The sequence below is a fragment of the Carassius auratus genome, unplaced genomic scaffold (assembly GCF_003368295.1).
Source record: "Carassius auratus strain Wakin unplaced genomic scaffold, ASM336829v1 scaf_tig00217206, whole genome shotgun sequence".
In the NCBI taxonomy this organism is placed as follows: Eukaryota; Metazoa; Chordata; class Actinopteri; order Cypriniformes; family Cyprinidae; genus Carassius; species Carassius auratus.
In genome coordinates this window covers 39,526-54,012 of record NW_020528942.1, presented here as the reverse complement: position 1 = coordinate 54,012, position 14,487 = coordinate 39,526, and the positions used below count along the sequence as shown (strand labels likewise).

At 33.1% G+C, this 14,487-nt stretch overlaps 1 long non-coding RNA gene and 1 gene segment (V, D, J or C); both read left to right on the top strand.

Annotated features, from left to right (window-relative positions):
• Positions 1-287: 287 nt before the first annotated feature.
• On the top strand, positions 288-827 carry LOC113100251 (Ig heavy chain V region 914-like). The segment is given in 2 exon segments: positions 288-406; positions 493-827. Coding segments are annotated over 2 exon segments (366 nt in total).
• A 3,410-nt stretch (positions 828-4,237) lies between these two features.
• LOC113100249 (uncharacterized) lies at positions 4,238-5,247 on the top strand. Its single transcript, XR_003289591.1, has 2 exons — positions 4,238-4,307; positions 4,406-5,247. It is a non-coding gene; the product is annotated as an uncharacterized LOC113100249 (long non-coding RNA).
• Positions 5,248-14,487: the final 9,240 nt, after the last annotated feature.

Here is a 14,487-nt window from a genome sequence, read left to right as displayed (position 1 = left end):
TTACCTTTGTGCATGAAACCGTGTAAATACTACATATTTTGAGGAAGATTTTATATGTTTTTTTTTTTTTTTTTTTTTGAGAAAACTGAATTTAGATTAAATAAAAACATATGCAATTAATGGGTAATATCTGTACCATAGCTTAGTAAATAAGAATTATCAAAGAATACATATAAAGGCAGACATGGTTACAGAGGTTAATAAGGGCACAGAAATGCAAATGTACCTTTAGAGGGCACCCTATGCAAACCTACTTTTGTTTGTCTTCCTCAAAAGTCTCCAAGCTATTCATCTCTAGACATAAAACTTGTTTGTGACTCTGATGCATCAGCCTGCTCTTTTCACAACATGACAATGGATATTGTTTCAAAACTGGGTTTTATCTTCATGTTTGCTATCACAGAATGTAAGATTGTCTTGAAAACCTGTTGATAATCAGACTTATTCATGTGCAATGTTGTAAATGTTAATGTTGAACTGTTTGTTTTTCAGTCTGTTGGTGTCAAACACTGACTGAGTCTGAGTCAGTGGTCATTAAACCGGGAGGATCTCACAGACTCATCTGTACATTCTCTGGATTTAGTAGTGACCCAGACTTAGCTTGGATCAGACAGACTGCAGGAGGAGGTCTGGAGTGGCTGGCATACATCTCATCTGGTGGTAGTATATACTACTCTCAGTCTGTTCAGGGACGCTTCACCATCTCCAGAGACAACAGCAAGAAACAGATGTATCTGCAGATGAATAATATGAAGAATGAAGACACTGCTGTTTATTATTGTGCAAGAGAGACACAGTGATGAAAACAGCTACAGCACTACACAAAATCTGAGAACAAACAACTCTTTATTCCATTTCGTATTCCTTAAACAATAATTTAGGGGAAAGAGTGATGTAACCCTTTACAATACATGTGCAATATAGATCATTCCAGCAGCACTCTTCCAACAACCATCGATAAACCTATGGACCTATCAGCTTACAGAATTTAAAAGAAAAATATTAACCAACACCAATATCATACACAGCTAAGAATGAAAGATTTAGATCTAGCAGAAAGATTGTAATGAATGTCATACATTGATAATTCTAAACAGAGAAGACAGATAAGTCACTGCTTGACACTTGAGTTTATAAGAACTGATCTTTTTTTTTTACGTCCAGAGTTGATGATGCTGACGTGTCCCTCCATCCTCACCATCACCACCAGGTTAGTCCCTGTCCATCCATCAGAGGGTGGGCTCCGTCCCTGCCTTCATCTTCAGGCAGGTTCAGCCAAATCTGCATCCACAGGATTCAGACTAAGCTCAGGGCCTATGCCAAAGAACTTTTCCATACAACATGAATCATTGCTCGCTACCATCTGTAAATCCTTTATAGAATCAATACCATGTAAACGTTCACCTGTCTTTTCAGTCTTTCTGGCAGAATGATAACGCTGAGCTCTGAGAAACTGCTGCTGTTGTTTTGAACTAAAGCATTGGTTTCTGATCCTTGTCCTGAAGAATCTCCAAGACCCCAACACGGCGTATTTTTGATTTCTCTCTTATCTGACACACATTTAAGGTCTTTGAATCTCTACTGATGAGCAGCTGATTGAATCAGGTGTGTTTGAATATGAAAGTCATAAAAAATTACATTCTTTACCTTTGTATGTGCTTATAGACTTATGTTGTCCCTTTTCTGTAGAAATCAATTATTCCTGATATGAAATAAAGTAAAGATTAAATTGTAAAAGCATTGAAGTTTCACATCTTTTCACTCTTTACAGTGTATTATACTATCACTGATCTTGCACTTGTGCAATAGATAAAGTTGATAAAACACATAAATATATGGTCAGTGCTTACTGTCTTTTCATTACCTATTCTCATGAGTCTAAAGTAACTTTTTCTTACATGACATGACTTTGAAGGACAAAACCTCCACTTTAATTGTTTAATTTAATGTTATCCACACTGTTCTACTGTTGAATTCAATAAACGTTTAAACAAATATATTTTTCTTTGGATTAACTTAGTAGAAGATATTTACACCAAATGTGAGTAACTTCAAGACTTTTTTTATATAAATCAAGAATATAAAATTGAGCAACTAATTTTGCATAATTTGTTAATAATTATCATAAGGATGGTGGAAGGAAGATGTTTACGTCTATGCAAATCTCCACCCTTCTCTCATGTAAACAGAAGCACACATGTACAATAAAAGCTTTTTTTACAGAGTCATAGCAGAGTGAAAATACAACAAGCATCGTGTATTTCACTAATACTGATTTTGGCAGCTGTACACAGTGAGTATTTTCAGGGCAACAATAAACATTTCTAGAAAATTCATTGTGGAACAATTTCTGCATTAAGCTCGATCAGCCTCCTGTCATGTTAGTAAAACATTTACCATCTCCTGTAAGATCACTGGATATTCAGCCTCAGGAGGGGGCTACTACACAAACTGGATCAGACATTCAAGTGGAAAACCCATGGAGTGGATTGGATATTTCTACACTTCCAGTAGCAATGGTGTCAAAGATTCTCTGAAAAATAAGATCAGTTTCTCTTCTGAATCCTCCAGCAACACAGTTATTTTAACAGGAAAGAATTTCAACTCTGAAGACACAGCTGTGTATTATTTTGCTCGCGATGCACTGTGCCACAAACTGCTACAGAACCTGTAAAATAAATAAATAAAAACTCTGAACTCAACACATATGCACATGTATTTATTTATTTTGGACACAGCATTCTTTTCTTCAGTGTTTTTTGAGCATTAATAAATATTTTGCCACTGAAATATGATATAACCTTTATAACCACAAACTGTCCATTTTAACATAAACGACTGTGCTTGATTTACACATGTACAGTCTAACAATGTTAAACAACCAACAGCATCTTTGGAGAATCCCTTTCCTTTTCCTACCAACAGGTTTTGTCAGATGGCTCTGAGTGACATTCTTGGATTAGACAGGCAGTAATAATGACGACATAATTTCACCTAATAAAGTTATTTTTGTAGCTAAATTTACAGTTTATTCAATCCCTCCTCTTAAAATACACACATAATCCGTGGTTGGTAAATAAATGCATGATCTCAGCTAACTGTCCTGTTTGTATCAACTCTTAAAAAGACCCTCTTTCTTATGAACCATAAAGTCTTTTAAATATTCCTGTTCATCCAAAATGTGTCTTATACTTAATCCAATAAATGTTTAGAAACACATCAGTATATAGCTACTCTTCAAATCTCTTGTCAGATAGATTTTTACATCCATGCAAATCTCCACCCTTGTCTCCTGTAAACAGAAACACACAGACTTCATAAAGGCTCTCTGTGATTTACAGAGCAGAGTGAAAATACAAGCAGCATCATGTACTACATATCAGTACTGCTAGTTTTGGCAGCTGCACCCTGTGAGTATCACCAATGAACATTAGTTCAGATGTGGAGCTCAATTTATATTACTGAAATGATTTAATCATTGTTCGTAGGTTTTTTCTGTATTGAGCTGGATCAGCCTCCTGTAAAGGTTGTAAAACCAGGAGAAACATTTACCATCTCCTGTAAGATCACTGGATATTCAGCCTCAGGTGGAGGCTACACAAACTGGATCAGACATTCAAGTGGAAAACCCATGGAGTGGATCGGCTGGTACTACACTTCCAGTAGCAATGGTGTCACAGATTCTCTGAAAAATAAGCTCAGTTTCTCTTCTGAATCCTCCAGCAACACAGTTATTTTAACAGGAAGGAATTTCAACACTGAGGACACAGCTGTGTATTATTGTGACCGCAATGCACTATGCCACAAACTGCCACAGGACCTGCACAAAAACTATACTAAACATTTTTTAAATAAAAAGTATTTTTTATATTATAAGTATAATATAATATAATATAATATATAATTTATTTTATATAATGTTTATACATACTTTCACAAAATAACCACAGCATTGCAAAATCAAAGCAAATAAATAAATGAATATCGAACACTGAATGAGTCAGGTGATTTTTTTTGCCTTTGTAAGTACTTTTTATCAAATTCATCCATTAAATGGCATGTAATAACCTTGAATGCTCAACTGACCCATTGAAAGAATAATTTAGGTACCAGAAGAGGTCACCATTCCATAAAAAAAAAACCTTACTAGATTTTGAACACACCCTCTCTGTGTGTCCTCATGCAAATATATCAATGCAAACTCAACTGCCATATTTTCTATTTAAAACTAGTAAATGAGAGATTTATCTGAAGAGGAGAGAGAATGTTTTCCCTAAAGCTCTTTGTGTTGTTGGCAGCTGTACACAGTGAGTGTTTTATTTATTTTTTAATGGTTTATGCAATTTGTGGGTGTTATGTTTTGTGATACTTTAGATATGTAAAGATTTTTTGTCTCTCTGTTTAGGTGTTTACTCACAGGTTGTGCTCACACAGTCTGAACAGTCAGTAGTTGTGTCTCCAGGTGCTTCCTACAAACTGACCTGTGCCTGCAGTGGGTTTACTGTTAGTAGCTATCGCATGCACTGGATCCGTCAGGCACCTGGAAAAGGACTGGAATGGATCTTACACTATTATACAGACTCTGACAAAGGCTCAGCTCAGTCAGTTCAAGGCAGATTCACAGCATCCACAGACAGCTCTAATCTCTATCTGCACATGAGTCAGTTAAAGACTGAAGACACTGCAGTGTATTACTGTGCAAGAGATTCACATTGCTTGTTTTCATGCAGCTACCCTTACAAAAACCCAGAAGGGGGAGAAATGGAGATGATGAGTGTTTAAAAAAATATGTTGATTTGTTTGTGAAGTGGTTCATTCATTTACACATTTATTTTTAAATCACTCTTTCTTATCTTTAAATGTGTATAAATTTATAAAGCCAGGTTAAAAGGGGCAACATATCAGCAGTTGTGTTACTGATTGAGTTCTAATGAGTACAAATAATGTCTATAAGACACATTCAAAGCAGTTCATTTCATATTAAAGATATAATTCACCCCAAAATGACCATAAAGCAAACCACCATCTCTTTCCAAACCTATATGTTGTCCTTTCTTAGAAAACAAAATGTGAAGTCACAATAACATTAATATTACTTTGTACATTTAATGTAATTTATTTAATACTTTTGGAGTATGAAACAGACCTCTTTCAGTTTTTTTAAAAGGCCAGCCACAATTTTCACATTTTCCGCTACCACAAAAGTCTACCACATACAAAAAAAAAAAAAAAAAAAAAATGATTGAGTAAATGATGACATAGTGTTTATTTTTTGTAATGTATCCTTCAGTATTTACCCTGTGCACACACACATTATCAGTACTCAAAATGCAAATTCTCCAGTATTTATACCCATCCCCACAGTTGCTGTGTGTAATTCCCTTGTGTTGTTTTGAAGCTGAGAAGAACCACTCATAAAATCATGTTTTATCTGTTTGTGCTTCTAATGATGTCTGTTACATCTTGTGAGTACAAAGTTTTTTGTCTTGAAGTTTTTTCTTCTACTTCTTTGTTTTATTTTATTTATTTATTATTATTATTTTAATTTTTTTTGCAGTAATTAACATCATTAGTAACCACAAAAAATACCTTTTTATTTGCTGTTTGATTTGCAGATGTGTACAGCAGCGTGGAACACAACCAGCCAAGCTCCCTTTTGGTCAAATCTGGATAATCTTTTACCATTTCCTGTAAAATATCTGGATATATTACCAAATAGGTAAATGAATAAAGGCAAGTTTATTTAAATAGCACATTTCATACACAATGGTAATTCAAAGTGCTTTTACACAAAAGGAATCCGAAATAATCATAAAAATAGTCACAACAATAAACCAAGAAAAAATGTAAGCATTTTAAATAATCTAACATTTATTTAACCCTTATGCGTTGTTGGGGACGTTTTCCTCTACTAGGGGGCAATGTTCAGTCTTATTTTGCCCACAACTTTCTCTGTGTTTGATCTAATGGAATGACTTTTGGTGATAAATCTTATTTTGTCCATATTTTGTCCAAATTTTTCAAAAACTCAACGGTACACTGTGGGCAAATTCACTACCCTTTCGTTATGTTCGTGGATGGAAACATCCACTAAATTAAACTGCTGTAAAAATGTATCAGATCATTTTTTTTTTTTTTTTTTTTTTTGCATAAATCTATTAATCAACCTTAGTCCTGATCAAAACTATCAAATATTTTTTTTTTTTAAAATCCAAGATTTTGACTCTTTAATTACCAAGTTCATAAAGGATGTCACTGATTTTGGAAAATAAACATACAAAAATGACATTTTCAATATAAAAAGTAATGGTGGACTGGATATTTTTTTTTAACCTTTTATCACAGTCTTGGGCATGTCAAAGATTAGTAACAAGATTGGCTTTGATGCATTGCTAGTTTTTGTGCAGCATTAGATTTCAATTTTTTCTCCATAATTTGTTGTTGGTGGCTGTTTTTGCCCCATTGACTTCCATTATAATGACATTTGATTGCAAAGCCATGACACCATATAATCATGAATTCTTGTTTGTTTGTGGTTTTCCCTTTTGGGAAGAGGTACAATTTTTTATTTTTGCAGTTGATCACTAGGTGGGACCATTAAACCTTTAGATAGGCCTGTGCAAAAAAAGGCTTAGTTTCTGGCTTGTACAGTATATGGAGTTATATGGAGTATAACCACTGATCTATATATATAACTGGATCGCTCATCGCGTTCTAAACTGCCAACAGGCAGTGAATCCACCGGAAGTGTTCGATCCGCCATCTTACTAATCCCTACCAGCAGAGAGCACCATTGAGTTACATTCAAACCGCTGTCCTAAAATAACTCGATTAGAAGCTGATCAGTCAAACGGGACTCGTTTTTATGTAATGTGTAATAAAGTAATGTTTACTTCAGATGTTATCTGCAGTGTTTACGGTCTTTTGGGAAAGGATAAGTGATATATTTAAATCGTGTTGGTGGGTGTGTCTGCGGTGCACTGACGACACAGTAACTAATCAAACACAAAAATGGCTTATTTATTTATGAACAAAGTTATTCAGGAATTATTAAACGAACGTATTAGTATCAGAAATGGAATTTTATATATTACAATGAATTATACAATTATGTTGTTAATATTTCTCTGTAATGAAAAAAAATAAATAAAAAATACTGTCTGGGAAATAAAGCTTTGTATTTATTTCTTAAATCCGTACTGTATATAGTCAGTTATTTCTCTAAAAAAAATTAGATTTCAGAACGAACACTTTGTAGTTTGTTATATGTGTTGAGGTCGTGTCTGTCTGATGTTTATCATGTTCGTGATGCTCACTACAATACAGTTCTTTTTTTATTTATTTTTTATTTTTTATTAAATGAAAATAATTACAAACATACAAGGCATTAACCTGTTACGCATATTATCGTATACTACAGTAAAGATTGAGCAGAATCAGCAATAAAAAAAAAAAAAAAAAAAAAAAAAAAAAATAAAAAAACATAACAAATGAAAAAGAAAATTTAACGGGGCCATTTCAAATTAACTTAAATGTTTCAAGTAAAGTAAATAATTTAAGGGCTTTCCTTTCCTCCACAAGTTTAAGAGATTTACTAAGAAGATTCAACTCATTCCTCCAATGAGTCAAGGTAGGTTTGGTTTTATAATACCTGCATTTATGAATGAAAAACTTACCAAATAACAAAAGAGAATTAAGTACAAAATCCACATTCTTATTTTCATCAAAAACACCAAAAATAATTGTCTTCACAGATAAAGACAATACAATTTCCCTGGACATTAGCCAGCTCTGCATTTCTCTCCAAAAAAAAAAAAATTGACTGGGTCACAGTAAAAAAAAAAGAAGGGTGTTCTAACGATTCAATGTTTTCTACACAGAAGACACAATTATTTAGATCGAATCTCAAGAATTCGTTTGTTGGGTAAATTTCATTTAAGATTTTGAAGTTGACTTCTTATACTTTAGGTGGGAGTGGAAATGAAATGTAATTTTTCCTTATTTTCTTAATTTTTTCCACTTCAAAGTCCTTAAGTATGTAAAACCTTTTTACTGGGTTGGGATAATATTTTTTTAATCAGAAGATTCTTAATAACTTTGTTGTTGCATTTAAAATCACAAAAAAACAAACCTTCAATGCAGAACTGACTAAGGACAGGGGAGACGGCAGGGTATTGAGTGTCTTCTCTAACCATTGCTCTCAAAGAACTTGGTATGGCTTTTAGAATTCTGTCATATTACTTAACATTACATTGAAGTTGGTATTTTTTACAGAATTCCTCATGTTGTAACATGTTTCCAGTCTCATCCATAAAATGTGCAACAGCCCAAATGCCCTTGGATCTCCATTCCTCTATAAACACAGATTTTCTGCTGAGCCGTATGTACCTGTTATTCCAAACTGGAGTATTATGTGGCGTAAAATTATGGTTATAGATTAATTTCCAATAGAGAAGTACTTGCTGATGGAAAGCAGAGAGTTTAATCGGTAATGAGCTACATTCAAAGTCACAGCTCAGGAGAAAGTCTATCCCACCCATTTTAAAAAAAAAATCATATTCGGACAGTGAACCAAAAGGAATTTCTATTTGTCAGATAAGACTTTAACCACTTCAGCTTCATGACACCATTCATAATATCAAAATCAATCGCATTCAACCCCCTGTCCTCATAGTTTTTAACCAAATCAATCTTTCTTATATATTGACATCTATTCCTCCATATGAACTCAAAATTAACAGTGTTTATCTTTTTAATCATTCTTGTTGAGATGGGTAATGAGAAAGCCGGGTAAATAAGTCTAGACAAACTATCCATTTTCGATAATAACACTCTCCCAAAAATTGAGACATCCCTCTGCAGCCACCTATTAAGAATAGACATACATTTGTCCACATTGTTATAAACATTCATATTTTCAGTTGTTGCTTTATCTTTAGAGATAATAATCCCTAAATATTTAACTTCCTTTTTAATCTTTATGTTGTATAAGGAATGCGAATGATAATCATGTAATGCCAGAATTTCACATTTATTCATATTCAGCTGCAAACCAGATGCTTTTGAAAATTGATTAGTAAATGCAGTGCTAAGGGAATTTGCTCTTCATTTTTTAGGAATAAAGTTGTGTCATCTGCTAGCTGACTTATTATAATTTGTCTGTCCATCATATTTATACCTTCAATATGACTGGTTTTAATTAAAATAGCTAAAATTTCAGCGACCATTATGAACAGTAATGGTGAGCTACCACACCCCTGTCTAATTCCCCTCCTAATCTCAAATCTAGAACAAGTGCCATGTCCTAAAGCAACAGAGCTATTGATTCCATTATATAACATTCCAATCATATCTATAAATTTTCTTCCAAAACCGAAATAATCTAAAGTCTTTAAAATAAAAGAGTGTTCAACGGAATCGAATGCTTTATAAAAGTCTAGAAATAAAATAAACCCCCTTTCTTGAACCATCTGATTATAATCAAGCAAATCTAATACAAGTCTACTATTATTTTGAATAAGCCTTCCTTTCAGAAAGCCAGATTGTGTCTCACTAATTATAGAAGAGATGCCTTCTTTTAGTCTTGCAGCAATTACTCCTGAAAGAATCTTGTAATCAGTTTTAAGTAAAGTGATTGGTCTAAGGTTGTCTAATATCCTTTTGTCTTTCCCAGCTTTAGGAATCAAGGTAATTAATCCTTGTTTCATGGTTGCCAATAATACTTTTTCCTCTATACATTCTTTAATAGCTTTAAAAACTAGATTTCTTACATCCTTCCAGAAGAATTGATAAAAATTAGTTGTAAGTCCATCTGTCCCTGGGGATTTATTTAAGGCCATCTTAGAAATAACTGAATCCAGTTCCTCGATTTTAAAATCCGAGTCACATATATCCATGAAGGAGTCATCAATGCAAGATCTGGAGTTCTTAATCTTATCAAACAGGATGCCGGCATCTACTGCCGAATAACGAGGGGAATATAATTCAGAGTAGAATGAGAAAACCTCTTTTTCTATACTTCTAGCATCTTTATTTTCTATTCCATTAATTATTAGACTTGTAATAGCAACACAGTCTCACCCCTATTCGTCACATACTGCCGTTTGGTCATTTCCCCCTCACGTCCATAAGCAAAGTTGAGGGTACCCCCTATTCGTCACTTGACAACGTAGAGGAGGGTCGTCCGATATTTGAATGCAAATCCCTCATCTTTGGATTTTGACGAACCTGGCTTATCCATCTAGCGGTTTTTCTGCGCTGGAAAGTATGGTTTCAGGCGATTAATTGTAATGCTGCTAATATTATGTTAATGTATTTTGCAGTAGCATGCTGCGCAAATACTGTTACAATCATTAATTGGTGAAGTGACCATATATTTTATTGGAGCAGAAACCCTGTTCTAAATCGGAATCATGCCTTTTTTCTTTTTTAATATAATTTTGTGCTACATTAAAATGGCATAATTGCAGGACTGCATATTTGCTGTAACATGCCTTAATTTAAGTGGGATATTTTTAATTGTCGATGGTTTATTTGCAATGGCTTATTGTGAGCCTGCTTTGCTGTTGTTTTTTTTGCGACCAAAAAAAAATAAACAAAAAATAACACCTCAACAACAAAAAAATACCAATAGCATACTTTTAGAGACCTTTTATCTCAATACTAATTATGAAGTTGTGAGCCTGCTGCGGAAATGTTTATATTACTTAATATGGGCATCAGGCACGTGCACACATAGACATCAAAGGGGGCTTGAGCACCTGCCCTTTTTATTCCTGAAGAGAAAGTGCCATTTTTTCTGGGTTTTTTTTTTTTTCTTTGAAAAAATAATATATATTCCTGTTTGCGCACAGTGTCCCTGTCAAACAAATATATTTATTGAAGAATAGTATATGTAAATATCAGGTCAGGAGTTCTGAAGTGCTCATTGACATAGTGTAGTAGGTTTAAAACAAACTCCATCTAAATGTGGATTTTGAAGGTTTTATTTGATGATGGTGATGATACAGTCCTCCCTCAAATGTGAAACTAAGTCCTTGTCAGTCACCATCAGTTATTGTGTATGTGTACATGCATAGCAGTAATACTATTAATGTATTTGATTAAAACATTAAGGCAATTCAGTATTCTGACCACAGTGAAATGATAAACATCTACAGGGACATGGCCCCCAGAAGGTTGCCGCTTGTAAGGGAGGAAGGAGATACAGCCAGGGAATGGAAGTAACAGATTTTATTTTGAAGGAGAACACCCTTTTTTTTTTGTAAGAATTTTATTAAGTTGCTGTATTTTTGTATTTTTTCAATCATTTTTGCAGTGATTTTTTTTCAGTAAAGTTAACAAAATAGGAGCAACAACCCTCTTCAGTTTAGAGTGAATATTTGTGTTGATTTAAAAGTGTTATGTGTTCTGATAACACCAAAATAATTAAAATGATGTAGTGCCTTGTGCAAAGAAATAAACAAATGATTAGTAAAACACACCCCTCTGTTTGATGCAGTTATTTTGGTTATTCTAAATATATACTTGAAACTAGTAGCATAGAAAATGTTTTCAAAACATGCACATTGTGGGATGGCTTCCTTTGCTGCTCTATAAACCTAGTGAATACTAAGGAGACCATGGTTTCTGTGTGAACTGATTATTTTGTAGATATCTTTTGAAAATTAGAGTTTGAGGAAGATAAAATTAATTAACTTTTTTAATTTTTTTTTTTTTTTAAAGGAAGTCAGTGTTGCGTTAATATATATACTTTTTTGTTTTAAAAAAGAAAAAAAAAAAAAAAACGTGATTATGAGAAGTGCCCTTTATTTCACTTGAGCCCCTGCCCCTCAAAATGTCTGTGCACGCCCCTGGTAGCACATATTACAGTGATAAACTGAAAAGTAGATTTCAAATTGCAAGAGATATTTCCATCAACACAGTGACTCTGCGAGGACAGAATATGCAGACTGAGGACACATCTGTGTATTACTGCGCCAGAGAGAGAGCACACAGTGATACAAAACACCAACAGTTCTGGTCAAAAACATATTGAATGAAAAGAGCAATAAAAAGTCCCCATACATACTGTAGGAATATGAAAAAAGAAAGAAAAAAAACCCCTTACTTATATGAGTGTTTTAAAGCCCAACAAATGTCTGAGAAATGACCTGCAGATCTTGTTGGTGTAACTTAACAGTAAAATCATTTTTTACTTGAATACAAAATGATTCATTATACTTTACCACATGAAGGACATTTTTAGATTACTTCTACTATCACAGTTATAGTGAAGGTTAAGGTCAAAGTTATTAATCTTTGATGAACATACTGCTGATATTACAATAGAAGAGCACTCTGCCAGATTCAAATTTCAGCAGATCAGAGATGTTATAGGATTAATGAAATATATTAAAACATATTGCTAACATAGTTATATAATTTATATATAATTATTTAATATAACTTACATAAATTATATTTACAGTCTTCCTGATGTAGGTCCAACAGATCCACTTGCAGAATGAGGGTTATTACAGTCAACTAAAACTAAAACCATAAAAAAGAGAGAAAAATCATTATTGCATTAAATAAAATACGCTAACAAAAATAAAATAAAATATAAAAAAAGAAAACTTTGTTTCAACTAGCTGTTATTAAAATAAGTAAAAGTGTAGAAAATAAAAATACATATACAGACTACAGACAATACATATTTACAAAACTGTCAAAAAAGTAAAATAGTAAAAAAAATGTATATATAAATAATATGTGATGTAAATAATTTGACGTTTGTAGAGCAAAGAAAAAAATAACATTTAATTTATAAAGTTCAATGTCACAAATATTTAACCCTTTAACTGTCACTCAAGTTTTTGAAGATAGACTTGAATGTGCATGATACAAACCTACATTTTTATAATTAATGTCTGAAAACATTTTGTAACATGATTTTGATGTGACATTTACATGGTAATGCAATGTCTGATTTTAAAATGGGTTTTGAAGGATGAATTTGGAGATTTTATGTTTTCAAGTGATATATAACTTCTGTTGATTTCTAAAATGTGATAGAGAAAAAGGCAACGAGGAAGTCTTTTTTTTAAACAAAGGTCAAAACTCCTTTTGTAATGTAGATTTCTGAGGGTGCACTTTTGTCATAAATTAATCTATTACTTTTCTTAAATAATTTTTAACAAAAAAATATTGGTAAAATATTTATTTGGGAGTCTTAGACCTTTCCAATGATATATAGTTTGTCAAGATTAGATTAGATTTGTTTGTAATAGAGTATAGTCAACGTAGGCGTCCGTATTCGGGACGGGATGACAGTTAACAGGTTTTAAATGAGAGAAATACATTATAATTTTGTCACTTCTAGGTGTTCAACTCTTTTTCAAAAAACTCTCAGTGTTAGTAATATTTATAAAAGATCCCTGTTATAATAATAATAATAATAATAATAATAATAATAATAACATGAGGAGTATTAAGTATTGCATGATTAAATAATGGAATAATACAGTTGACTTTACATGATCGTTGTTCAATGACTCTTTCAATGTAAATAATGACTTAAATTAAAACCTAAAAGCCTTGTTTAAAATAATGTTCAGGACAGGGTTATGCACGTGAAGTTCATTAGCTCTGTATTATTATGTAAATCTCCTGTTGCATATTTAAGCAGCAGGCATGAGTCAGTTTACACATTCATCTGATCACTAGAGGGAGTGAAGAATCACTTCAGTTCAGTCAAACTGTGCTGAGAAACAAACCATGATCTCTTCATCTTTAGTGCTGCTTCTGGCAGTCATATCCTGTAAGTTTAGTCTGTTTTCTGTGTGATTCATCATTTTGTTGATCAAAAGATCATGATCTCTTATTAACAGGTATTATTTGATTTGATACAGGTATTGATTCATATGAACTCACTCAGCCTGAGTCTCTGACTGTCCGTCCTGATGCCACTCTCACTATCAACTGTAAAGTCTCATATTCAGTTACAAGTGAGCATACAGGCTGGATTCGTCAACCTGCAGGAAAAGCTCTGGAGTGGATTGGATTCATCTGGAGTGATGGAAGCATAGACTACAAGGATTCTCTGAAAAGCAAGTTCAGTATCAGCAGAGACACTTCCAGTAACACAATAACACTGCAAGGAAAGAATATGCGAGCTGAAGACACAGCTGTGTATTATTGTGCCAAAGAAACAGATGCTAATATACTCCCTGTACAGAAACATTGTCATATCACAAATAAAAAGTGTTTCTGATGACTTTCTGGTTTTTAAATGTCATAATGGAATTATAAACATTAATTTAGCTTGTACAACAAAATTCCCCAAAAATCCTTATAATGAAATAATTGCATCATTTATCACCAAGTAATGTGTCATTTGAACCAATATAAAGAAAAATCCTGTGCACTTGTTTATCATTCAGTTCATTGCAAGAAAATGTGCAATGCAGATGGAAGGAGGAGTTGATGGAAAACAGTAATGTGTTT